Source organism: Dermacentor variabilis, chromosome 11 (assembly GCF_050947875.1).
Source record: "Dermacentor variabilis isolate Ectoservices chromosome 11, ASM5094787v1, whole genome shotgun sequence".
Lineage (NCBI taxonomy): Eukaryota > Metazoa > Arthropoda > Arachnida > Ixodida > Ixodidae > Dermacentor > Dermacentor variabilis.
In genome coordinates, this window is record NC_134578.1 from 89,894,089 (window position 1) to 89,921,756 (window position 27,668).

A 27,668-nucleotide genomic window follows, 5' to 3' on the forward strand; every position below is an offset into this window, starting at 1 on the left:
GTTTAAGTTCCGTGCAAGGTCAAGAAAACAGATATCTATGAGCAGCCCCCTGGTAAAGGAGACTCTGGGACAACTAGTGGGAAGCCTGTTGAACATCTGATTGACCCACTTGCTGGCTCCATCAGGCAAAGTGTGATAAAGTGAAGGAAGTCATCAACACATCAGAAGGTTTTCACATATAAACACTGTGCTAAGGTCATAACATGCCAACAAGTCTTAGTGTGCAGGCTATGCACGACCAACTACATATGCCTTCTGTTCGGACATTGCTCATTGTAACTAACAAGGATGGAGTGGACAAAAAAAGAACAGCAGCTCCATTAATTTGGTTTCACTGGTATCTACAGTGTTTTATAAGTGTACATTGCCATACTCCCCAATGCCTTCTTGGGTGACATCAGCAAGGACCAGCTTGAGGCAAGGGGTAATGGACGTCTTTACAAGCTAAAAAATGCATGCATACATGGAGAGCACATTGTGTTCAAAAAGTAGGCACTTCACAGGGGCACTGGAGAACGAACAGGTTATTAACAGTGGGCAAAGACAAGCTACTAAACACCCAACGCTGTTGCCATGTAATGACCTCTGAAACAATCCCCCTTAAAGAGGAAATCATCTTTGTGTATCCATAAAGAGGGCAGATGGGCAAAGCCCCTTCAGTAATGCTGCCAGCTTCAAAGGCCCATTTTGCACATCCTGAATGCTTCCTTCTTAAGACTTTGCTGGGTGCAAGCGTTCTACTGTCCAAAAGCTGTCATTGAGAGCACTGTTGGTTTGGTGGCAATAAAGTTCAGAAGCAATTGCAACAAACTTCCCTTCCTAGTTGGCCTGGATGCTCACGGTGCTTATGAAGCAGCACCATGAGGCAAGCAAGGTGAATGAATGCCTCCAAGCCCTTGTTCGTTTATCGCACTGTTCTGTTAGTAACAACCACGAGACTTGAAACCAACAAGCTCAAGTTCGGCACTCGCATGGTTACTGCGGAATATCCATGAAAAGCACAAAAACAGAAAACTCAAGGGAAAGGATAAAGCACCAATTAACACTTAGTATTGCTACAGCCCACCCCTTTCTTTTAATTTGTCTGGTCGTGCTACATCTTTTTACTATAGATAGGCATGAACTGAGGTGATGTTCCCAATCAGTGTCCAATTTTATATACACTATGTGCTGGTTTAAAGAGGTTCGAAATACTGCAATGGAAGCTTCAAGTAGAAAGCGTGCCTGGAAGAAGAAAAAAAAGCTGTGCTGCAACCATCTCTGCAACATCTTGTCCCTTTAATAAAAACTGTGCTTCCATATTAACTTGAGCCCTCCAGTATAGAGTAAAGTACCAGTGCACTTATGAACAATGAATCAATTCTCAAAGAGCATGTGCAGTCCAGCCAAAAGCAGGCGCAAGAATCCGCATTGTGCTCCTGCATTGAAGGTGAATAACACGTACCATAATGGCGAATGTGCTTTAGTAAGCTTCCCTCCAATATGAATTCGTAATGTACAAAGAATTGTCAATGAAGCTTACCACGAGCACAGATGCACTTGTAAATTATGTCACAATTAAAAATGATGAGCACAGTGTAAACCTATGTGCCCTTTCCACTCTTAGTATGCTTTACTACACGATGCTTATTTACACCCCTGTATTGCGGTGTAGCAAGCTCCAAAAGAAACTTTGCATGATTAGGCTTTTTAGGTTTATCTTTCTCGCAATACACTAATATTTCGCGGTGAAGCCTAAGCAATGTACTGCGCTGAAGCATACTAAAAGTGAAAAGGGGCCACTGTCACTGGACATAACAAGAGTTCTTTAATCATACACTCGCGAACCCGCCGCCTCTCAGGTGGCCTAAGTTGACATACTATGGTGGCTGATAGTGGCCCCCTCCCACTTTTAGTATGCTTCACCGCGTAACTAAGCTGTACTGCGACGAAGAAGCCGTACATTTGTATTGAGTGAATAAACAAATGGTTTTTACAACAGTACAGAAATAAACGCGCACCATGCATCATTCTACCACCCGAAAGAGCGTCGCAACAGACGGTAGCTGATTCACACAGCCCGTGTAGCCCACTTATCAGTCGTAAAGGGTATTATGGGTAATTCAAAATTTCAGACACACATATGTGTTTATGTTTACGTTCGCACTCCTTGCGTAATAAGACTCCCAGAACTTCCACAATAGAAAGTAACTTACAATACAAAAACGCAGAGAACACTATATGTCTCGTTTTCAACTCGGCCGTCATGCAAATGACATATAGCGCGGAAAAACGTGAACATGCTGTGTGTTAGCGTAGTAAACTTCATACTAGGCAAGGAGCTAGCACACCACAATCCTGCGACAGCCGCTAATGAGACCAAGACGGGAGCACATGTCTGTGACATGTGCTCCCGTCGAAATATTGGATCTGTAAATTTACATATAATAACCGTCAAAGATAGTTAACATGCAATTTTGGCAAAATAAGCAGACAATTGTTTTTCGTTAAACCGATGTTATTAAAAGCTGTGCTTTATTACTTGAATAAAGGTTTTGAGACCTCACTGACGTGTGATAACCAGCAGCCCACTGGTATCGATTGCAGTCCGCGCCGTTTATCGATTCAATTTGTACCGCGGCTATATTCGCGAACGGGGTGGTTCTTTGCTCTTTGAAGCATCACGCAGGTTCATTTTAATTAGGCAACAATAATGTCTCAGCCAATTTGTGCGTCCGACATTCGATAGCCGCTACCAGGCGAACACGTTTAAAAACGGTGAATTTTATCAGCTGCGGAATTTCACTGGCGTAATGTCTACGTACACGGCCACCGTCGTCAGTGATCCGCTGCCTCTGGCCGAGTAATGGCGGGTTGCTTGAAAAAATGTTCTAGCTAGCGTGAAAACTCCTCGCTGGAACGGAGCCCAGTCTGTCTGGAAACTACACAAGAAAGCGGATTACCATTGCAGCCTCTGGGTGTGTGCACCGGTGAGTAAAAAAACACTGCTTCGCATTTTCAACTTTTAATTTCTTCGGGTGCGAGGCGGATAGAACAGATTCCTGTAGTCAATTTTTTCTTTCAAGGTGGAAAATCATAATAAGGTTAATGCTCTTCAAAGGCAATTCAAACAACGCTCTTGTTATTTTGCTGCGTTGCTAAAATTTCTAACATGGAGTACAGTATAAAAATACATTGTTTTGGTTCTGTCTGCATGAATGATACACTGCGATCAGTTCACTGCACATTAGTGCAAATGTACTTCCCGTGATACAGATAGATTAATAGCATTTGATACGTAATAAAATCACTGTGTTTATTACCTAGTAGCTGGCAAAACATTTAATCGAGGCCTCACTAAGTACAGCCCGCACAGGAACACCAATGAAAGAAATGTACACTCAGAACAGTGTTGTCTGTGTGTGTGCTTTTCTGTAATAATATAATATAATATTTGGGGTTTTACGTGCCAAAACCACTTTCTGATTATGAGGCACGCCGTAGTGGAGGACTCCGGAAATTTTGACCACCTGGGGTTCTTTAACGTGCACCTAAATCTAAGCACACGGGTGTTTTCGCATTTCGCCGTGCTTTTCTGTCATGGAGCGTTTTGTGCACTGTTCTTAGCCATACATGAATCACAAGCTCACCCATGTTTCCAACATAGTAATTGAGGCTTTCTTCTTTTGCTTCCAGCCTCCAAGAAGCCGCTCATATTTGATCCCCCCTTTGGACTCTATTGTCTCTGGACGTACAAGTCAACAGTGAATGTGTCGCCACAGCGCCAGAATCCTCGCAAGGAATGTTTCTGAACACTTCAACTAGAACCCTGATTTGTTCATTAATTGTACAAACTTTTTTTCACCATTCTTTGCTGGCATGTTCGCCATTGCTTCATGATTTCTCTTTTCAGGAAGGACAAAATAAAGAATTATTGGTTTGCAAGCTGCCCATGCCAAGCCATAAGAAGCACAACGGTCACCATAAAGACAACAGCTCCTCTTGAACTATGTGCCTCACGTAGTTCAAACTAAATAAAGCTTACCAGATAAAGGGCTGTGAGCGCTACCAGGGAAGCACCAGTCTACAGTTTTGTATCGTACCGAGCGGGAATGCTTAAATTTGACATACAAGCTTACGTGATTTTTAAGGCCGTTTTATGACAATCGGAGAAGTAACGAGTTGAGTCCCAGCTTGTTTTTTTCTCGTCATGTAGCGAGCTCCTTCTTAGTAATGCACAAACTCTGTCCTCTGCTACTTGCAAATCAGATTGACGGGCATTATCACCAAGTAACACATGCTCCCTCGTAGTGTTAATTTGTTACGTGAAAGTGCAAAGAATTCTAAAGCCTTGAAAACCGCTCAGTGCAATTTTGAGGGAATGATGCTTCATGTTCACTGAAACTCTGGTAGTCACTGTTCACTTTATTATTCTCTTCTTTATTTAAAGTACGCTCAGGGCCATACGCCATTAAAGAGAGGAGTGGGTAAAACGCAGTAGAGTAAGACAAACGAACAAGAGCAGTGAGTTCTGGTAATACAATGCTTCTCATGATTATACAATGTTAGCTAATGTTTTGCAAAAAAAAGTTTGTTATCTGTTTATAGCTACGATACTTCAGGGAAGGTGGTTCCACTCCTGAGATGTGGGGGGAATCAAACATTGAAAGAAAGACTTCGTGTAGCAAGAATCAATCCCTGCATTACTGCGATGATCGATGCAGTTTGAAATGCACTTGAGGCCGCGGTATGAAGTCGTCGTGAAGTGTGATATGACGGAAAATTTATGAAATAGCGAAACATGCCGACTGCGGCGATTACCTCGGGGAATAAGTGCTGGTTAGTTTCATTAAGGTTATACTCGCTGTACGGTTATAATTAGAAAGAATGAAACGAGCAGAGCTATTTTGTACTAGTCCAAGTAATAAGACTAACGCAACTGGGATCCCATACTGCAGATGCATATTCAAGTTTTCAGCGTATTCATCATCATCATCATCAGCCTGGTTACGCCCACTGCAGGGCAAAGGCCTCTCCCATATTTCTCCAACAACCCCGGTCATGTACTAATTGTGGCCATGCCGTCCCTGCAAACTTCTTAATCTCATCCGCCCACCTAACTTTCTGCCGCCCCCTGCTACGCTTCGCTTCCCTTGGGATCCAGTCCGTAACCCTTAATGACCATCGGTTATCTTCCCTCCTCATTACATGTCCTGCCCATGTCCATTTCTTTTTCTTGATTTCAACTAAGATGTCATTAACTCGCGTTTGTTCCCTCACCCAATCTGCTCTTTTCTTATCCCTTAACGTTACACCTATCATTCTTCTTTCCATAGCTCGTTGTGTCGTCCTCAATTTGAGTAGAACCCTTTTCGTAAGCCTCCAGGTTTCTGCCCCGTAGGTGAGTACTGGTAAGACACAGCTATTATATACTTTTCTCTGAAGGGGTAACGGCAACCTGCTGTTCATGATTTGGGAATGCCTGCCAAACGCACTCCAAACCATTCTTATTCTTCTGATTATTTCCGTCTCATGATCCGGATCCGCCGTCACTACCTGCCCTAAGTAGATGTATTCCCTTACGACTTCCAGTGCCTCGCTGCCTATTGTAAATTGCTGTTCTCTCCCGAGACTGTTAAGCATTATTTTAGTTTTCTGCATATTAATTTTTAGACCCACTCTTCTGCTTTGCCTCTCCAGGACAGTGAGCATGCATTGCAATTGGTCCCCTGAGTTACTAAGCAAGGCAATATCATCAGCGAATCGCAAGTTACTAAGGTATTCTCCATTACCTTTTATCCCCAATTCTTCCCAATCCAGGTCTCTGAATACCTCCTGTAAACACGCTGTGAATAGCATTGGAGATATCGTATCTCCCTGCCTGACGCCTTTCTTTATTGGGATTTTGTTGCTTGCTTTATGGAGGACTACGGTGGCAGTGGAGCCGCTATAGATATCTTCCAGTATTTTTACATATGGTTCATCTACACCCTGATTCCGTAATGCCTCCAAGACTGCTGAGGTTTCGACTGAATCAAACGCTTTCTCGTAATCAATGAAAGCTATATATAACGGTTGCTTATATTCTGCACATTTCTCTATCACTTGATTGATGGTGTGAATATGGTTTATTGTTGAGTAGCCTTTACGGAATCCTGCCTGCTCTTTTGGTTGACAGAAGTCTAAGGTGTTCCTGATTCTATCTGCAATTACCTTAGTAAATACTTTGTAGGCAACAGACAGTAAGCTGATCGGTCTATAATTTTTCAAGTCTTTGGCGTCCCCTTTCTTATGGATTAGGATTATGTTAGCGTTCTTCCAAGATTCCGGTACGCTCGAGGTCATGAGGCATTGCGTATACAGGGTGGCCAGTTTCTCTAGAACAATCTGTCCACCATCCTTCAACAAATCTGCTGTTACCTGATCCTCCCCAGCTGCCTTCCCCCTTTGCATATCTCCTAAGGCTTTCTTTACTTCTTCCGGCGTTACCTTCGGGATTTCGAATTCCTCTGGACTATTTTCTCTTCCATTATCGTCGTGGGTGCCACTGGTACTGTATAAATCTCTATAGAACTCCTCAGCCACTTGAACTATCTCATCCATATTAGTAATGATATTGCCGGCTTTGTCTCTTAACGCATACATCTGATTCTTGCCAATTCCTAGTTTCTTCTTCACTGTTTTTAGGCTTCCTCCGTTCCTGAGAGCATGTTCAATTCTATCCATATTATACTTCCTTATGTCAGCTGTCTTACGCTTGTTGATTAACTTCGAAAGTTCTGCCAGTTCTATTCTAGCTGTAGGGTTAGATGCTTTCATACATTGGCGTTTCATGATCAGATCTTTCGTCTCCTGGGATAGTTTGCTGGTATCCTGCCTAACGGAGTTACCACCGACTTCCATTGCACACTCCTTAATGATGCCCACAAGATTGTCGTTCATTGCTTCAACACTAAGGTCCTCTTCCTGAGTTAAAGCTGAATGCCTGTTCTGTAGCTTGATCTGGAATTCCTCTATTTTCCCTCTTGCCGCTAACTCATTGATCGGCTTCTTATGTACCAGTTTCTTCCGTTCCCTCCTCAGGTCTAGGCTAATTCGAGTTCTTACCATCCTGTGGTCACTGCTGCGCACCTTGCCGAGCACGTCCACATCTTGTATGATGCCAGGTTTAGCGCAGAGTATGAGGTCTATTTCATTTCTAGTCTCGCCGTTCGGGCTCCTCCACGTCCACTTTCGGCTATCCCGCTTGCGGAAGAAGGTATTCATTACCCGCCTATTATTCTGTTCCGCAAACTCTAGTAATAACTCTCCCCTGCTATTCCTAGTGCCTATGCCATATTCCCCCACTGACTTGTCTCCAGCCTGCCTCTTGCCTACCTTGGCATTAAAGTCGCCCATTAGTATAGTGTATTGAGTTTTCACTTTACCCACCGCCGATTCCACGTCTTCATAGAAGCTTTCTACTTCCTGGTCATCATGACTGGATGTAGGGGCGTAGACCTGTACAATCTTCATTTTGTACCTCTTATTAAGTTTCACAACAAGACCTGCCACCCTCTCGTTAATGCTATAGAATTCCTGTATGTTACCAGCTATATTCTTATTAACCAGGAATCCGACTCCTAGTTCTCTTCTATCCGCTAAGCCCCGGTAGCACAGGACGTGCCCGCTATTTAGCACTGTATATGCTTCTTTTGGCCTCCTAACTTCACTGAGCCCTATTATATCCCATTTACTGCCCTCTAATTCCTGCAATAGCACTGCTAGACCCGCCTCACTAGATAACGTTCTAGCGTTAAACGTTGCCAGGTTCATATTCCAATGGCGGCCTGTCCGGCCTGTTTGAGCGTATTAGCGTCTTGTAAAGGTGTATTTTTAAACTAGACAGTGCTTTGGAAAAGTTGCATTGTAAGTACCCGAGCAGGTGAATAACACTGATAATTATATATTGCATACTAGCCCACTTTATATTATTTGTAGTGCGTACCCCAATGTACTTATAGGACATGGCGAAATCTAAGGGAACATTGTTAAGATGGTAAGTGATAGGATTAAAATTAGGTCAGGATATTGCACTTTTCATTTCTTAATTACAAAAGGCTCATGTACACTTTGCATAAAATCAGTAACTAGGCTAGCCCTGCACCGTAAGAGATGGCTAGAACAGGCAACTTCGCACAACTGGCCTACTCCACACTTCTCAAACATGACAAACGAATAAAATCAATTTTTCTTTCTCTTCAAACAGCAAATGACATACCTGAGGACTGTGTGTTCACAAAAAGTTTTTGAAATATACTCGAAGTTTGGCTTAACATTCAGCCAATCAACAGTGGACGAGCAACGGAAGCCTCAGCATGGGAACTCATCGTCACGGCCCTTACAAGTATGCTTGATTGTTGAAACATTGGCTATAGGCTGAGGCTTCCCTTTCTCACCTCTGTTATTCACCTGAAGTCTTCATCTCCTTATGACCTTTTTGCATTGTTTGAACAAGCAAATCGAGATGTTTTTTCGACATGAACCATAAATTGCATTTTACAAGGATCCGAGAGCATTAGTTCGGCATAATTATATGTTTATTTAGTGTCCTTGTTTATACACAATATTTTCAGAGGTCCTTGTAAGCACTGTCGTCTCCGTGACGTTCCTCGCCTTCGTACGCATACTCCACTTTTGTCAAAGCCTTTACTGCTGCACCTGAACACTAAATGTCCAGCAGAAATATCCTGAACACACAATATATGATCTAAAATATAGCATAACGTTTATTTTTCCCTCTACACTTCGTGCCTATCGCCAATGTGTTACGAAGACAATGCGACATTGCATCTCGAGCTTGCCTTACTGACAGTACATCTTTGCCGAGCACTTCTTTCGTTTCATTTTTTTAATCTAGCTGAAATTGTCGAAGGCAGACAACATACGCATAGTACAAAACACGTCAAACAGCATTTTACACAACACAAGTACGAGTGTAGCCGAGCACAACATCGTTGTCCTTCCTTTAGCGGCACGCCACAGACGAAGAGAAAACTTCGCTCGATGTCAGTTTTTATTTCTGGTAAATAGATGACTATCTGTGTTTCTTTATGTTGTAAACTCGATGATTGACAGCCTTAGCTCCACCTGACTTGTAAGAAAATTGTGGGCACGTACTGCTTCATTCACGACTGACATAAAACAATACAAGCTTACTTGTCTGACGTGTTTCTTTTTCCCACTTGAGGCCTCTCTGTCACCTGGCGGTATTATAAAGGTATTGGTAGTCATTTCAGAGTATCGTGCACACGAACATCACTCCGAAAACGGTAGCAAAACGCCCAAAACCAGCGATTGAGCAGCGCAATCAACCCAACCAGCCACTACCGCAGCGGCCATATTGCTCACTACGTAATGCTGATTATATTAGTTTTGATTTTGCCATCCCCATCTCTCGGTCACATACTATAGTTCACGACGCCACCACTACTCTTGTTTTCGTTGCACTGTGGACGGTACAGTTTCCCTTCTCTAAGTTTGTATAGGTGTTCTGTGGTGCGAGCTTGGCGATGGATGAGAGTGAAGCAGGGTCGTCTTCTCTGAGCGTTGCGCGGGAGCGGAAGGCTTTGAGCCGTCGTCACCAAGTAGCGTCTGACCAACCCGCTTATACCGCCCGGCGATTTGCTTCACTGGGGAGGGTCCGGAATGCAGCACGCGTCGCACCGCCGAGATCAATGTAGCGACCGCGTTCGGTCTTTGTCCATTTGTGCTTCGACGCTGCGCATGTTCGCGGCGTCTCTTTGCATGTCTAGCACTTCGCTTTCCCTGTTGCGCAACAGGTGTCTCACCATCGCACGATGCGTGTCGACCGAAGCCTAATCACAGTCATGTCTAGCGACCGACCTAGGCATAGCCGTCATACCTCATTTGACGATGATTGTATACCTAAATATAATAATTATATTGAATTGTGTTCGGACTTTGTGTCTTTGTTGTTTTGTTACTTTTGTTCAATAGCTGTCCGTTTGCTTTTCGCTGTCCTGTTTGTAGCATTGCGACGATGCTTTTCGAGAGAGGGGCGTTGACTGGTGTACTTGTTTATCTTTTTTGTGTGACCGCTTTTGACCGTCTAACACAATACTGGCAGTGGCTTAGCTCGGCTAGGCCAGGATATACGTAGCGAAAGCTAAGGCATAGCATGGTTAGCCTTGGTTAATCTTGACTGCAAGTCCAGGTTAGTCTGGTTGTCTAGCTATGTTGCGGCGTTTACCCAGTCGCTCAGCGCGCTGCTCGTCTGTTTTCTGGGCTATTAGTTTCCTCTTCATCTCGTTCCGATGTCGATTCCAGGCCTCCTCCTGCTTATCAGAATTGTCGCCGTCCATACTGCCGCCTTAACTGTGGTTGCGGCGGACGCAAGCTCTCCATTTCAATCCTCCGGCATGTTATCAGGCATGCAACGCAGCTGGCGAAGCAAGCGGAGGCGACCGCAACGACGAAGAACGTGCTGTGACGAGGAAAGTGGTATAGGAACGCGGTGTGACGAGGAACGCGGTGTGACGTCATGTGCCTCCTCGGAGCACGGCCACGTTGAAATCGCAAGTTCGCGGCCAGTAAAGCTTTCGCTTTAATATTATCACTCAGTGCGGGATGCGCCCAAATGTATCGAAAGTTTCTCGAAGGTTATCGGTGGTTTTATCTGCTGCCTGTTGCCACCGGAGCTTGTGTAATCTCCGACGCGAATTGTTTACAACTTTATAGAAGACACGCAGGCACCAGGAATTATTCTAGAACCTTTGATCACTCATGCATAAAACCCAACGTCCATGATGGGCAGATCAGATTTTCGACAATCGCTGTGTTCGCCAACTTCGTTGTGCTTTAAGTGTAGCCTATTATGGGCACAGCTTCGCCCAATCAAATTTAGTTTCGTCACTCACAGTATTGCGACTGTGTTCTTTACGGTCACTACTGCCAGACAATATATATATATATATATATATATATATATATATAATTTGCGCAACTGACGGTGCTCAGCTTTCACTTCTCTCCTCAAAGAAGCAGGATGTGTGTCGACCAAGCCCCTTAACAACACTATGCAATTTTGTGAACACGGTTCATGGATCAGGGACTTAGCAGCGGTGCAGCGTAATAACACATTTCTTTCGCATTTGCCGCTAAATCTCGTCTGTTTATCAGAGTGTTTTACCTGAGCGTGTTTACGCTCCGCTAAGCAACTAAGCGGGGCGGAAGAGTGAATGCGCATGCGCCGTCGGCTTAGTCGTAAGCGGGCTAGCGGAGCGAGGAACACGGTCCGCTTAGAAGCTGCCTGAGCGGAGCGTGCCGCGGACCGCTTTGGCTAGTGTTGGCGTCAGAAAGGATTGGATTGGTTGCAAAAAGCAAGCGCGCTGGCTATCACGTGACGTTCCCCGAGACGGCACTTTATTTTCCATTGGATAATATGGACCGGTAACGCCTTACAAGTGCACGTTTAGATACTTCATGGAGCAATAAGTTGTATATATTATATACATTTATACTTTTTGCTGTATAGATGTGATCAATAGGTGTATTTATTTTCTTTCATTACCCTGAATTTGGCCAGGGGGCGCTGCAACTACGAAAGGTCGGGGTCTGGTTTGGATTTTGTGGCGAATGGACGTGCTTTTCGGGGCTCCGTGGCGACGACGAAATTATAAGTTCTTGTGCATGCTTTGGGCTTGCTTCTTTTTTTAATTTGTCGATTTTTGCATTTAAACAGTAATTGTGGGGTTTTCATTTTCTTGCCTTTTTTGTCTCTCGTATTTCGGGTGCGCGGGTGTGCTTCGTGTACATTTGTTTTGCAGGCTGATTAGAGCGTCCTTTCGTGCCACGTGTTCCAACACGTGCAGCCGGGAGGGCCATTGAGTGTTTGTAGTTTTTAAATAGCAGCTTTGAAGTGGCAAGACAAATAGCTATTAGTGGTTTTACTGTGCATGTTTGGTTGAAAAGTGAGAGCGTGGTCGCGTAGTTGAGCGCGTGCGAGAGCGTGTCGTACCTTCGTTCTCCACGGCATTGATTGTTTTTGAAACTGTGGTGAGAATTGCTTTGCGGCATTTTGAGGATTTGGATCCTGTGCGTATCGGTTTTTTCTAAAAGGCACGTGCTCTGCATTGATATAGTATTATAGTATTTGCAAAAAAGCCGTGCAATACATGGCGAGAAAGCCGGTAAAACAGGCAGTACGGGGGTGGGGGTCCCTCAAGGCAGATGAGGAGACGGATGAGAATGGAGAGGGCGTCGAATCAACCGGCACACAATGTGATGTCGATACTAGGCTGTAGAAAATGAAGGCTTTCCAGGAAGAGCTTCTCAAACCAATGCAAGAGCTCAAAAATGAGCTAAACAGGGAGCGTGAGGCATGGAAGGTAGTTGAAAAGAGATTTGAAGCAGCCGAGGAAAAGCTGGACAGGGCCGCCATTGTGACCGAGAATGTGCGTGACAATGGAACGCAGACCCCCGACGCGACTGCCGAGGGAGGGTCAGAGAAATACATTGAACGCAGGCAGGGTGATGAAGGGTTAGCTGGAAAGAGCAGCGTGGAAAGAGCACTACGGCCGCTACGCGGAAAAAGCAGGAGCCCAGGGGACAATGCCCCTTCTCGAGTCCGAATCACGCGGAATATGACAAAGGGAAGCAGGGAGAGGCAGGAGAGAGTGAAACGGTGATTATCGCTGGCGACTCAAACCTGGCTGGGTGCTCAAAAGCAATTGTGGAGAGGGTGACAGGCGACAAAAAAGTGCCGGTAGGGACATTTCCAGGGCGCACACTGGGTTCTGTCATGGAGCTTGCAAAAGAAAAGCTCGCGGAAAATGCCGACGTGCGCAGCCTCGTCATAGTAGCAGGTGGGCTAAATGACGCCCTAAACAGGAAAGGACGAGGACTAGCCCAGCGTTTGGCGAAGGGGGGGGGGCGGACGACTTGCGTGAGCTATCCCTTCAGGTGCAGATCGTGGTGTGCACGGTTGCGGAGGTCCCTGTGCGTGACAGTCACGTACAAAAAGCCGTAGTGGCTGCTAATGAGACAATATGGAAAAGGAGCCGAGAGAAAGGCTTCGAGGTTGTCGAAGTAAACAGGGAAGTGAGAAGTTGTGGTGGTTTTAAACGAGACGGGATCCACTTCAATTACATGCTAGCACGAGAAGTGGCATTTCCAACGAGCTATGGAAAGAAGAATGATAGGTGTAACGTTAAGGGATAAGAAAAGAGCAGATTTGGTGAGAGAAAAAACGCGAGTTAATGACATCTTAGTTGAAATCAAGAAAAAGAAATGGGCATGGGCAGGACATGTAATGAGGAGGGAAGATAACCGATGGTCATTAAGGGTTACGGACTGGATTCCAAGGGAAGGGAAGCGTAGCAGGGGGCGGCAGAAAGTTAGGTGGGCGGATGAGATTAAGAAGTTTGCAGGGACGGCATGGCCACAATTAGTACATGACCGGGGCTGTTGGAGAAATATGGGAGAGGTCTTTGCCCTGCAGTGGGCGTAACCAGGCTGATGATGATGATGATGATGATTATGATGATGATGATGACGAGAAGTGGGCTGGCGACTTGGTGGCCGCGCTGTTGCTTCTTCAGGGGGCCCGCGGGCGCTCAGGAGGTCAGAGTAGATAGTAATGAAGAAGCTCCCCTAGGGGAACATCAGAAGAGCATCGCCGTCGATAACAGAAAAAGGAGGAAAGCAAGAAAAAGAGCTCGCCATGCAATAGGCTACATGAATATGCAGGGCGGCAAAAGAAAGAAAAGTGGGCAGAGATTGAGGAGCAGTTAAACAGAGAACAAATAGGGGTGTATGCGGTTACAGAAACCCACCTTAGAGACTCAGAAGAGCCGCCAGTTACTGAAAATTATGTTTGAGAAGGGTGCAACAGAACTAAGCCGGAAAAAAAAGGGAGGGGGAATCGGAACGCTCATCCATAAGGGAGCCAAATGAAAGAGAGTAAATTCACAATATCAAGAGCATCTTTGGTTATCAGGTACAATGAGTGGGAAAGAAACTTGACTGGGTGTTGCGTATTTGTGGACCGGAAAAAATTCCACAAAGAAGAATAAACAGTTAGCCGAATGCATAAGCGCTGATATTAAGGGTTTCGGGAGTGGTGCTAAAATTCTCCTATCTGGGGACATGAATGCCCTCATACAGAATTTAGATGGCTATACCGACAATAACGGGAAGTCAATGCTGGACCTTTCTGAGCGACATAACCTCGTGATCGTGCATACAGGGCCTAAGTGTCAAGGACAGATCACGTGGAAAGTGGGAAACCGGCAATCGACCATTGATTACTGTCTGATGACAGAAGGAATTCATGATAAGTTGAGAGAAATGGTCATCGATGAGGAAGGGTTTAGCAGCATAGGGAGTGACCATAAACGCATCATTTTGAAAATTCGATATGTAGCTGGCACAGGGAGCAAGGAGAGCAAAATGGCCATTTCAAATTTGAACGCTGTAGAAATAGCAAATACAGTCACTAGAATTGAGAAAGAACTTGGCAAATGGCCAAGTAAAGAGTGGGAATATGGTGAGCTTCTAAGTGTAATAACGACAGAAATACGGAAAGAGAAACAACGTGTTCGTTGGAAAGGAAAAAAGAAACCGAAAATCTGGTGGAACAAGGAGATATGAGAAGCGATCGCTGAACGACAGAAAGCATCTCGAGAGCACAGGCAGGCAAAGAAGTCGCAGTTGCCACAGGAAGAAGTAACCAGTAAATGGGAAATATATCAGAGAAGAAGTCTATGGTTCAAATACTGGTGCAAGCAAAATTAAAAGGTGAAAGTGAACGCTGGTTGTCAGAAATACGTGAGGAAAAGAAGGCCGCACCTAGAATATTTTGGAATCACATAAAATTATTAGGCAGGAAATCAACAGCAATACAACAACATATCCTGGACAAAGATGAAAACAGACTGGAAGGAGAAGCGGCAATAAATTACATCCAAAAAGTAACAGCCGAATCTTTCCAAGGCAATGACGAGGTTTTATTTGGAGAAAAAAAGAGCACGAAAGACACCCATGTGGCAAAGGAGCTGGTGCTGACAAATTTAAACTGGACGAAAGCGGAAGAGAAAATTCCTAAGCGCACAGCCCAAGGTCTAGACGAGGTTCCCGTTAGGCTGATAAATGAACTAGGACGAAAAAGTAAGGAAGCTCTGGTGAAAGCAGTGGAAAAAACTTTAAAAGATAGGCGAATACCAGACAGTTGGCGACAAATTAGAATGAACTTAATTTATAAAGGTAAGTGGGAGAAAGACAGAATTCACTCGTATAGACCGTTGACCATTACATCGGTAATATACAGGCTAGCAATGCAGGCAATGAAATTAAAGCTTCAAGCATGGGCAGAGAATAATGACATTTTGGGAGAGCTTCAAAATGGCTTCAGAATAGGTAGGCGTTTGGATGATAACTTGTTTGTTCTTACTCAGAGTGTTAAAATTTCAGAAGCAGAAAGCAGACCGTTGTATGTGGCCTTTTTAGACCTTACAGGAGCCTACGACAACGTAGACGGCAACATTTTGTGGGACATTCTGGAAGCGGAAGGCTTAAGTAACGATTGTCTACAGCTTCTGAGAGAGATTTATCTAGAAAATACCGTTTGCGTTGAATGAGAAGGGATGAGGAGCGAGGAGAAAGTTCATATCAACAAGGGTCTGAGGCAGGGGTGCCCTTTATCCCCGCTGCTGTTTATGATGTACATGGTGAGGATGGAGAGGGCGCTAGAAGGAAGTAATATCGGGTTTAATCTCTCATACAGACAGGCGGGTACAGTAGTAGAGCAGCAACTCCCAGGTTTATTTTACGCGGACTACATTTTACGCGGCTAACAAGCAAAGTGATTTGCAACGTCTGGCTAATATCTGTGGACAGGGAGGCAACAATTTAGGTTTGAAATTTAGTGTTAGAAAATCGGGTGTTATGGTATTCAACGAAAACACTGAAGAGACAGTGGAGATACAGGGCCAGGAAATACCTCGGGCAACAGAACATTAATACCTTAGTATATGGATAAACCAAGGCAATAGATTTATGGAAACACAGGGAAAAACCATAACAGTAAAAGGGAAGAGAAATGCAGCCATAATTAAGCACAGAGCGCTATGGGGATACAATAGGTACGCGCTCCTCCGAGCTATATGGAAAGGTGTAATGGTTCCAGGACTTACTTTTGGGAATGCGGTTGTTTGCTATAAATCAGGGTTACAATCAGCATTCGATGGGAACCAAAGGTCAGTGGGTCGCCTCGCACTGGGCGTTCACGGGAAGACTATAAATGAAGCTGTGGAGGGTGATATGGGCTGGACTAGTTTTGAAGTGAGGGAAGCTCGCAGTAAAATTCAGTATGAAGAACGGCTGAGGAATATGGAAGAAAGTAAATGGGCTGGGAGAGTGTTCAGGTATCTATACAGGAAAAACATTGATTCACAGTGAAGGAAACGAACTAGCAAGCTTACCAGCAAGTATGCGGCCTTAGGGTGGACAACACTGCAACAAAGAAGGCCCAGCGGAGAGTCAGAGAGGCTGAATTAATCTCATGGGTGGCGGCAATGGAAAAGAAACCTGCCATGAGTAACTACTTAACAGGAAAAAACGAAATCAGGAAAGAAACCATTTGTGATAACTCAAAGGGAAGCTCATTACTTTTCGAAGCGAGATCTGGATGCCTTAGAACACGCACCTATAAAGCGAGATATAAGAAGGAAGAAGAAGCTTGTGCTTGCTGCAGTAAAGCTAGGTAACCTAGGGAGCATGTTTTATTAGAGTGTGAAGACGTTTACCCAGCGGTTGATTTCGGCACCACTGGCCTCCTTGAAGCCCTTGGGTTCAGAGGGAGCAGTGGTAAAGCAAACATGTCCGCAATAGACATTAGTAAGAGGTGATTAGTAGATTGGTGGAAGAAAAATAAGGAAATGAAAAAAGACGGAGGCGTACAAAAGCACAGTTCGCCATAGGGGATCAGATATTTTGAGCGTGGTAGTTCATAGTGTTTTTTTTTCTCTTATCTTTTTTATTGTTTAACCTAGGTAGGATATTAGGCAGTATAGTAGCAAGAGCTTGGTGGCGCAATCCACCGCCCCGTTCCAAAGGGGATGCTCATAACATCCATCCATCCGTCCGCGCCGCCCCGCTAAACGTATAACTAAAACGTGAAAATCGTCGCCGCTCCGCTGTGGCGTAGCGGGGCAGCTCGGAGCGGAGCGTACCGTAAAAGCACTCAACTAAAACACTCTATTTATTTAGAGCGCACTCCGGCTGTCTCTGTAGACCACTAACCCTCTACGTACGTGCCCCGTAAGCGCCGTCGGTGTGGAGCCCCATGAAAATACCTTCACGCCAACAGCGGCTGTTCCAACGCGCCTCGAGGCAGTTTCATCAATTAGTAGGCCAGCTTTATTAAGAACTTTTGTAGGCCAATTTTGTTAATATTGCTCACCCTAGTTTTGAACGAATAATATTAGGCACTAATGTGAGACGAGAAATATGACTGGGAAGTAAATTAGAGGTTTCCATATCTTATAGAAATAAAAAAATGATGAAAATAATGCTAAAATCCATGACAGCAGCGAGCCATCTGAGCGCACATATGAAAGAGGCAATGAATCCACTCTCATTAAATAAGGCAGCAGCGCGTTTAAATAACTCGAGACAAGCTTTTTGAAACTTTCAATCTTAGGAGTGATGGTTGTTGCATACAGAGTATTGTTTTTCTTACGTTAAAAACGACATTTACAGGTATGGTGCGCGATGGCTTCACAGCGCCGTAAGATGTCACGTCATAATTACGTAAAAGTACCTTGCATACACAAATGCCCTCCCAATCCATGGGCGAACGCAAAAGATATATATTAATGAAACATGATGTCATACTCAGCATTCAAATAAAATAATAAACCCATATTTTAAAAAAAAAGGTGACGAAAAAAAATATAAGTTCAACAAACTTTCATCTACTTCTATTGCCGAATTCCCGGTGTTCGTATTCATATTATTTCGTCACCTGTAAGATTGCTTTCTCTTCTCCGGTGCCCTGTTTTTAAATCCTACGTAAGTTTGGATGACCCACCCTTCCGTCCACTATTCATGATTGGTTACTTGATATGTTATATTCTGTTTTCCTTCGTTTCAGTGGTTCCTTCCAATACTACGGACGTTTCTATTCGAGCAATTCTACAGACGATGACGGAGAAGAGCAACCACAGGTCGTACCAGACAGCGTCACAGTGCACACAAACCAATGTATGTTTCTTGTTTCTCTTTCCAGTTCATTACTGTTCGCCACAGCTCTCTAAAAAAATTGATAGTGCTCAGGGCGCTTCCGAGATCAAACGGGATTGTCTTGGACTAGCTAGCTCTACCGCAGGAGTTGTGTCGATGTATTGGCTCAAAAGGATTAATATTCCATGGGATATTACCTACTACCAATATACTAAACAGATGAGCTCTTCATTTGAAACTCGTTAAAAATATGGTTACGCAGAAATCAATGAAAGTGATCATCCAAGTAATAAAATAGCTTTGTTTCCGCTCTCCTTTGTCACTGCGTTTTGCAGCATACCGAGTGTTTCCTTGCTCAGCACAGCACAGTCATCGCTTTTCTAAAGTTTCTTCGATCTGGGCACGGCTCAGGGGCGTCATATAACAAGTTCGCAGATTGGCCCAAAGGAGAACGAAAAGTTTTGTTGATATTGCAGAAGACGCCAGGTGCGGCAGCAGTGAACTTGCTGCCGCTAGTTGGCGGCTGTCCATGATTGCAGTTTTTGGAGTGTTTTGTTTCACAGGTTGTGGCAACATGTCATTATTCAATAGGGATGGGCGGCTTCTCCAGTACATCTAAGGGGCAACGGGGGACACCTTGGCTAGAAATAGGACATGTTTGGGACATCGGGGCTAGCCGACGCCTTCACGTGCAAGGGGATGATGCGATCAGCCGCATCGGCCGCACATCCCGCCAACCTGCTCCTGTTTCGGTGGCCCGAACTTTCGTACCGCCCAGGCTTAAGGTAGCATCCCCCCATGCCTCTCGGGTGCCCTGAAGATCCTGCGCCTCCAGCTTTATTATAAACCCAGGTACACTCCTGAAGACTCCATTTGCTGTTACATGTGTTGTTCTAGAGCAGCAGTAAAAATAACTCAGTGCCCCTCCACACAGTGAAGAAGGATATGCTTGTATGTGTGCCCCTTACCGTCTGCTTCACCTCCGCCAAGGGTCGACCCAGCATTGCACTATTTCGGAATGGGCCCACGTTTGGGAAGTGCTGAACCTCTGCTCCACCACCGCCGTGGGTCAGCCCGGCATTGTACTATCTTCGGGATCTGCCCACGTATGGGGTGTGCTTAACGCCTGCTTCACCTCCGCTGGGAACGACCAGTGGCCGGTGAACGAGTGGACACACGTCACCTCGGCTCCGCGATTTTTGGCCTGTGAAGGCAAAATTTCAACCCGGGATGACCTGATTCCGCTCAAGAACGGTCAGTGAAGATGTTCGGCACCTGTTTTCACCAGTTTGTGTCAAGTTTCTTCTGTTTTTCAAGCCCCCAGAGTGACTTCTGTTCCCGAGCCGGGCACGGCCATGCTAGTCTTAAAGTAGACCAAGCGTTTCCGAGCAACCCAGAAGCGGCCGCCGGTTCGTCCTCAGATTACCGACGTTTCTAAGTCATATCCCGCCTCCATGGAGCCGTCTAGCAAGATGGTATACTTTTTTGAAGGTGAAGATATCTCACCGGAAGAGATCGCAAATGATCCCCGGTGGAATAGAGCCGTGAAACCCGGAAAATGGCCAAACCAACTTCCCACGCTGCGCTGTCGGCGACCACCTGCGACGCGCCCGCTCAACAATCAGCCGACCTGGCCGCATAGGCTCAGCCAAAACAAGGAAATCCATCTTCTCCGAAGCTTCGGCAGCATGCTCCGCTACCTTAACTGTCCCCCACGAACCTCAAGATTATTGTCCGTCTGGGCGACGGCAGTCCCACTCGTCTGTAACATGGTTCATGTCGACTAGAACGACGCGCGGCTGCATGATCGCCTCAGGATCAACTCGCGTAGCAGTTCATTCACAATCAGGATGCCAGCGGTTGATGGGGTACAACGGGATGTGTAAAATTCCACGACAATGAATGAACTTTATTTCCCTTTTAAGAGGAAGGAGGGGCCGCGGAGGAGAGAGGGAGGTCCAAGTACTACAGTCCCAGCCGGCGTCCGTCAATCATTATGTGGCTAAAAGTCCGTCTACCGGTCGTGGTAGGCCTCTGCTTCCTCCTCAGCCCACCTCAGGACTCGGTCCTGTAGGGTGGGATCGGACCTGCGCAGGGCAGTCTCCCACAGCTCCTCGCTACTAATTAATGATTTGGGCTTGCGGGGGGGGGGAGTTTTGATGGGGCATTGCCACATGATATGGGCGAGATCTGCAATCGGGACAGGGCAAAATTGACACTTGGGTGTCGGGTGTGTGGCGGGAAGTAAGTGCAAAGTTCGCGGGGTAACAAAAGTGCGAGTTTGTAGTTGTCGCCAGAGTATTTCTCTCTGGCACGTTCTCGGCACAGAGAGAAGTGGATACATAATGCGTTGGTTTCTGTAATGTGTGCAAATTTCATGGAATGTGACGAGTGTGTCTTTATTGTTGTCTTGTTGGGAGTCATTGGGTTCTAGAGTTAGGCCCATATTTGCAGCCACTCGGTCCGTGAATCCTCGAGCAGCGGCATGAGCTATTTCGTTGCCATGGAGTCCTTGATGTGCTGGAGTCCATACGAGAGCGATGTCGTGATCTGGTGGGTAAGCTACAAGTAGAGAGTGCGCGAGGTTTTTAATGTAGCCGTTACTGAAGCTCCGGATAGCAGTCTTAGATTCATAAATGATGACGTCACAATCGGGTAGCCGCGACGCGAGTGCAATGGCGGCCTCTTCCGCGTCGCCCGCCGAAGTGGTCTTGACTGATGCTGAATAAACAGTGTTGCCCTAGTTGTCTACGACCGCTAGAGCATAACAATGTTTAGTAGTGTAGGCTGCAGCGTCCACATAGTAGACTCCTTCAGCCTGTCCATAGCTGTGTTGTAGAGCCTTGGCTCGAAGTTTGCGGCGTTGAACGTGAAATTCGGGGTGCAGGTTTCTGGGTAAGGGCTGGATGTGGTATTGGCCGTGTATGTTCGGAGGAAGTTGATGTCGCTTGCTCTCGTTGAATGGTGGATCATGATGAACTTATCTCCGGATCTCACGCCCAGCTTCATTGGTGGTGAGTCTGTGGTACTGCGATGATAGATGGGCTTCGGTTAATTCTTGAAGGGTATTTAGTGTGGCCGTGGCCATCACTCTTTGTGTGTATCAATAATTGGAATACCAAGAGCGCCTTTCTGTATCTTGCGGATCAAGCAATTCACAGTATCCTCTTGCTGCCTAGAGAGGAAGAGATACGGTAGTGCGAAGGTGATTTTGCTTAAGACAAAAGCCTTGATTAGCTGAATTAGCTCCTTTTCTCGAAGCCCTTCGTGTTTGTTGGAAATCCTCCCTATCAGGCGGAGCGTATTATCTACCGTTGTTTGTAGTGCTTGCAAGTTATGCTGATTTGTTCGGTTACATTGGAGGTGTAATCCTAGGACCCTGATCCTGCCTACTTGGGGTATAGGATGCCTTTCAATCGTGAGTTGTATATTCGGGGGTGAAGTCCTCAAGCGTCTCGTGGGGCGCAGAAGGAGAAGCTGCGATTTGGTGGGGGAGCACCTGAGATTCAACTCGTGACCTACTTGTTCGACCTGATCAATTGCTGCTTGGAGGCTGTCTTGAATGTGCCCGTGAGAACCTGCAGTAATCCGCAGCGTAATATCATCCGCGTACCGTGTGCATCGGAAGTCAGGAATCTTCTTGAGTGTGAAGGCTAAAGCTTGCATAGCCAAATTGAAGAGGAGGGGGGGAAAGTACTGCCCCTTGGGGTATGCCAGTGCCTCCTAAACTTATTTGGCCAGATTGTTCACTGCCTAATTGTAGGGTCCCAGTGCACTTCGCGATCAAGCTGCGTATAAAGCGATAGATTCGCTGCCCGCAGTTTATATTGCTAAGTTCGCGTAGTATGGCCAAGTGGGACACGTTGTTGAAGACGCCCTTGATGTCGAGGCCGACCAACGCTTGTGTGTCAAGTGCGCCACTCGATTCGATAATGTCTTCTTTGAGCCTTAGCATGACATCCTGACAAGAAAGAGAGTTGGGAAAGCCAGTCATTTCCGAAGGGAACAAGTGATTATGTTCAATATATTTGGGGAGGCGTAAGTGGATTACGTGGATGGATGAAGTGAGAGAAACTGGACGGAAGTTATCAATGTGAATTGGCTCATTCGGCTTTGGAATGAAGATCACTTTGGCTGCTTTCCATTGTTGGGGTATCTCCCCCTCTTTGAGAAACTGGTTGTAATACTCGGTGAGTTTGCGTATGGATTGCTCATCGAGGTTGCGAAGCCTTTTATTGGTCACAGAGTCTGGGCCTGGTGCCGTGGGGATTCGCACTCGGTGGAGGGCATGTCGAACCTCGGCTTCTATGATGGCACTGCAAAGCTCCTCATTGAGTTCACCAGCATAGTTGGGTGTAGGTATTTGCGTAGGAGAGGGCATATGTTTGGAGGCCAGGTTGTTGAACATAGCCGGCAGGTCTGCTGAATGTTCATGCAGCAGTTTATTCATCTGGTGGTTATTGTGCGTCCTAGATGTGGTGGGGTCGAGCAGGTGCCGGAGCAATTGCCAGGTCTTTTAGTGCTGAGATTACCATGCGCTCCTACGCATACCTGAGTTCATTGCTATGCCGCCAATTTTATTGCGTATTATTGGTTCTGCGAGTCTAATTTGGCGATTCTGATTCGGAGTTTGTTACTGTAACGTGCTGTTAGCCATTTCCTAAGTAAGGCTTGCTTCGCTTCCCACATGTGTAGTAGCTTGGAATCAACTGTGGCCAAGGGTGTGTCTTGCGGGAGAGCGGTGGTATGGGCCGCTACGTCTGCCTGCAAGGCGTTCGCCCATTTCTCAGGGTCGGTAATGGTTTCTTCGTTAGTGTTGCAGCGAGATTTTCTGAATTCCGTCCAATTGGTAAGCCTTAGTGGTTTTGTGGTTAGCGGTCTGTGCTTTGAATCTACACGAAGTAGAGGATGCAATGGTCGCTTCCTAATTTGTTTCGGAGGTTTTGCAACGTCGCCTGTGTGATGCAGTGAGTTAGGGTGATGTCAGGGGATGTATCCCTACTGACGCTATTTCCTAGCCGGGTAGGAAGAGTAAAGTCATTGTAGATTGCGAAACCTTGATTTTCTATGTGCTGTCATAGAGCTCTTCCCTTAGGAGTGGACGCGGAGTGGCCCCACATTTGATGGGGGGCATTGAAGTCGCCCGTTGCGACTAGCGGCTGTTTATTGGTGTTAGCTTTGGCCTGAGAAAGCATGTGCTCAAAGCAGCGTCGTCGAGCATTGGGAGGGCTATAAACATTCCACATGCATAGGGTGGGTTGTTTGTGGCTTTCAGGTAGAATTTTGATGAAATCGTGGGGGATTTCAGTACAGCTGAATGTGTGCCATTTAACAGAAAGATGTCGTCTTGCAAGTATCGCAGTGTTGGGTTTGTCTATGTGAGGGTCTTGAAATGTGTCGTATCCAGGAAGCGTAACTTTCCCGTGTGTTTCCTGAAGGCGATAATGTCAGGGTGCTCCCTAAGACTCTGTACAAACAGTGTTAGACATGCGGGCTTGTTGCGGAACGCCCTGCAGTTCCACTGCCAGATAACTAGACTACGGGCTGGCTTCATCACTGTTGTCGTTTTGCAGGATGGGAATTTGTGACGTCGCGGAGCGTCTTCCCCAGCTGTCGATTAGCTCTTGGAACCGGCCAAACTGTGCAGATGCCTCACAAATAAATGCGTCAAGCTTGCTCTGTAGCCGATTTTCAAGGGCAACAAGTTTGCTTTCGAGGATGTCCATGCGGCCAGTGAGTACAAATATGGCGTTTTCGACGGTGTTCTCGGTGTCTGGTATTTCGACATTCTTCCTTTTTGCGGGTAGGAGCTGCATGTGTGATGAAGGCGGCATTGGAGTTGCGGCTTCCGTCGTAGCAGTGGATGCAAGAGTGTCCATTTGTTCTGGAGGATGACGTGTGAGTGTGAGCGCGAGCGTTTGTGGCAGTGGTTTGGAAGTAGCAGCAGGAGTCTCAGTGATTTCTATGGGGGGTGGAGCATTGCTTTGAGCTGCTTGATTTCGTTTTTAAGCATTTCGTTCTGATTTAGCAAGTATTTGATGAGAGAGCTATCAGCATCTTGTGAGGAGCTGGTATTGTGGAAGAATACTCATGCCCAGCTCACCTTTGTATGGTTGATGGGCGGTCTCTCCTTGTTGCGTGGAGTCAGCGGAGGCCAAGCTTGCTTCGATGATGGGAGCTGCGCTGCTGTTGCAGTGTTCTTGTGGCCAGAGCTGCTCTGCAGCTTCTCTTGTCTAGTGCGTTGATTGGGGGCCTGTACAGTGTTCCTGGCCGGAAGTGCCAGTTTAGACTCTGGAGGTGCCGGGGGCAGTGTCCGTGGTGTGTAACAAAGTTTGCAGTGTTAGGAACCAGTCTCGTGTGTTCCGTTGCAGATGATGCAAGTCGGAGTACATCTGAGGTCCTGAGGAGGATCTGGCGTGCCGCATTTCGGACGTATGGTTAAATTGGGGCAGTCGTCTTGGCGATGGCCAAGCTGCCGGCACTTAGTACACGCCTCCACTTTTTGTCAATATGGTCTGCAGCGGAGTTCTGTGCGGAGGTAGTCAATGTAGAAGGGGACCTTTGTGCCTTAGAAGTGACCAGGATGGAGTCTGTGGAGCCCATTCTTCGAGCAGCTAGGATGTGGATTGCTGGACTGGACTCTCGAAAGTTAGCCAACACGTTTCCTTCTACCAGGGAGGCCGGCAGCTTGATGATACCCCTACATGAATTTTTGGGGTGTGCTACGTGCGTGGAGACATCGTAGATCTTGCCCATGATGGTGAGGGTGGTGATCTTCAAATGGCTATCAGCCCTGTCCCTGCAGGGAGTGCTTATGGTGATTGTGTTGTTAATCTCGTCGGCCCGGAGTCGATCTAGCGATGCTGCAGCCGTGGAGAGACCAGTGGATTTGATGACGATGTCACGGAGAGAGTGGATGAATGTTGGCGCAGTTGACGCCAGCGTGTACACGAAGAATTATCTTGTATTCTGCGGCTGGAATTGGAGAAGGACGAGGCAGAATGTGGCTTGCTTGCGGTGGAGTTTTGAGGGTGCTGGCCGAGGTAGGCGAAGGCTTCTTGGTGTCGGAGTAAATAAATTTCTCGCGCCAATCGAGGATCTCTTCCGGAGTCATGTCGACGGTGCCGACGACGCCGTCCTGACTCATGGCTGCTGCAGCTGCTACCGCCGACGCACGCTGCCGCCGTTGCGCGGCAGGGGCGCGGAGGTTGGGATGTTTCGAATAATCGGCGATGAACTGAAGATGACAGGTCCAATTTCCGCTGAAGAGGTGTCATTCGACAGCGGGTCACTTACAGCAACAGTGGTCTAAAAATCACAAGAGTCGAGGCAAAAATTTGGCCCCAGCACACGAAAAAAGACGGAGCCTATGCATGATGCAACCACAGCGTTCCACAGCCGGACATTCCCGGTCCGTGCTTACATCGCCGCGCCAGACAACGCCATCGGAAGTATCCTCTACAATGTGATATACCATCAGTCACAATAATTTTTTTAAAACCTCTCGGCTCTGAAGCAAAGCAAGTCCTTCACCATTGGTGACGCTCGCCGACTCGGTCGAACCATGGCTATATTGGAAACGTCTATTTATTTACTTATTATTTATTTATTTCAACATACTACCAACCTCATGGGGATTATTAGAGGAGTGGGTGAACAAAGTTGACACATTGGTTCATTTATTCATTTAATTTCGGCATTGTGGTACATTATAGCATGTACAAAATGCTGGGGGCCTATTATATGTACGTTTTCAATCTCGTCTTTCTTTTTTTGAGCCAGAAAAATGTATACAGAGTAGTAGGGAACAAACAAAGACAGGCAAGAAATATCGATAAGTAAAAGAGAGGACTGCCTTCTCGGCAAGCTCAATCAGTTTGGGAAATGTCTGCTCAGTGACACATCGGTTCAGTCATTCTATTCTCGCACAGCTTGTGGAATGTTGATCAACAACGCGTTATTATAGCAGGAAAACTCTTCTAGTATATTTGGGTGAATTTGTCGAATCTGGCTAGCGGATTTAAAGTTTTTCGTGTCTGAGTAGGTCAGTTTAAATTGGTTGTGGAGTAGCATATACAAAAAACTTCAAACGCTGTAGTTTCGCTCGGCTTACCAGGGTGTGAAGGCCTGCACATTGTGAGAGCTCAGTTGGTGAATCGGTACGCTTGTAACGGTTATAAAGAAAACGGACAGCTTTCCTTTGAATCATTTCGAGTGTGTAGATGTTATTTCTCGTGTGTGGAAACCAAACTATATTCACATATTCTAATATCGGCCAAATAAGTGTGACGTAGGCAAAGTACTTAGTTTCAAATGCCGTATGACACAAGACTCTCTTGAGAAGGAACAGTTTCTGCATTGCTTTCATGGTTATCTGTTGGATACGCGCCCTCCACGTCAAGTTGGAAGAAATTCTGACTCCTAAACAAGGATGCTCTGAAACACTAGGGATGATGGCATTGTCATTCGAATAGGGATAATATTTTCTCTCTTTTTTGTAACAGATATTGAGACCGTTTTATCTAAACTGACTGGTATCGGCCAATCCTTGCACCACTGCCCAACTCTTTTTAATGTGGTATTGATATTAATTTAGAAATCAGTGTGTTGTATTTCTTGGTAAAGCAACCATTCATCTGTAAACAGTCAGATTTCAACATTAACTTCTTTCAAATTATCAGTTATGAAGCGTAAAAAATGAGGGGAGCCAGAAGACTGCCCTGAGGTACATCGGAAACAACTGAAACAGGATCAGAAGAATGGTCTCCAAGGGTCCCAAACTGCCTCCTCTTGGACAAATAATCATTTACCCAGCAAATTACTAGCCCATCTCCGAGTTGTTTCTATTAGTTGAGTAACAGTCGGTAACCCACGACGATCAGGAAGTAGATTAGTTTTATGAAGATCTTGAATTAGCGCTGATAAAAGTGCAAACGCGGTATGCAGTAGTAATGGGTGACTTCAATGCAATAGTGGGGAAAAAGCAGGCGGGTGAACAGGCAATTGGCAACTATGGTGTCGATCCTAGAAACGCTAAAGGACGGATGCTGGTAGAATTCGCAGAAAGGAATAAGCTGAGAATAATGAACACAATTTTCGGGAAACGTAGCAGCAGGAAATGGACCTGGAAAAGCCCTAATGATGAAACAAGAAATAAAATTGATTTCATACTTTCCGCCGATCCTAGCACAGTGCAGGATGTCAAAGTTATAGGTAGGGTAAAGTTTAGTGATCATAGGTTAGTGAGGGCCAGGTTTCACCTCAATTTAAACTGAGAAAGAGTAAAGTTAGTCAAGAAAAAACAGGTCAATTTAGACGCAGCAAGGGTAAAAGCAGGCAAATTTAGGGTGGTGCTTGCAAACAAATATGCCGCCTTAGAACAAAGAGATGATGATCATGACATAGAGGTAATGAATGAAACCGTAACGAGGCTGGCTTCAGAGGCA

General features: G+C 45.9%; 1 protein-coding gene across 1 annotated transcript in view; it reads left to right on the forward strand.

The window, feature by feature from the left end:
* LOC142563833 (uncharacterized) overlaps nucleotides 1-27,668 on the forward strand; it is a 91,043-nt gene that overhangs the window by 21,616 nt on the left and 41,759 nt on the right. Inside the window, exon 3 of the mRNA XM_075674477.1 lies at nucleotides 18,134-18,243. Within this exon, the coding sequence (XP_075530592.1) occupies nucleotides 18,134-18,243 (110 nt within the window). The remainder of the gene's footprint in view (nucleotides 1-18,133; nucleotides 18,244-27,668) is intronic.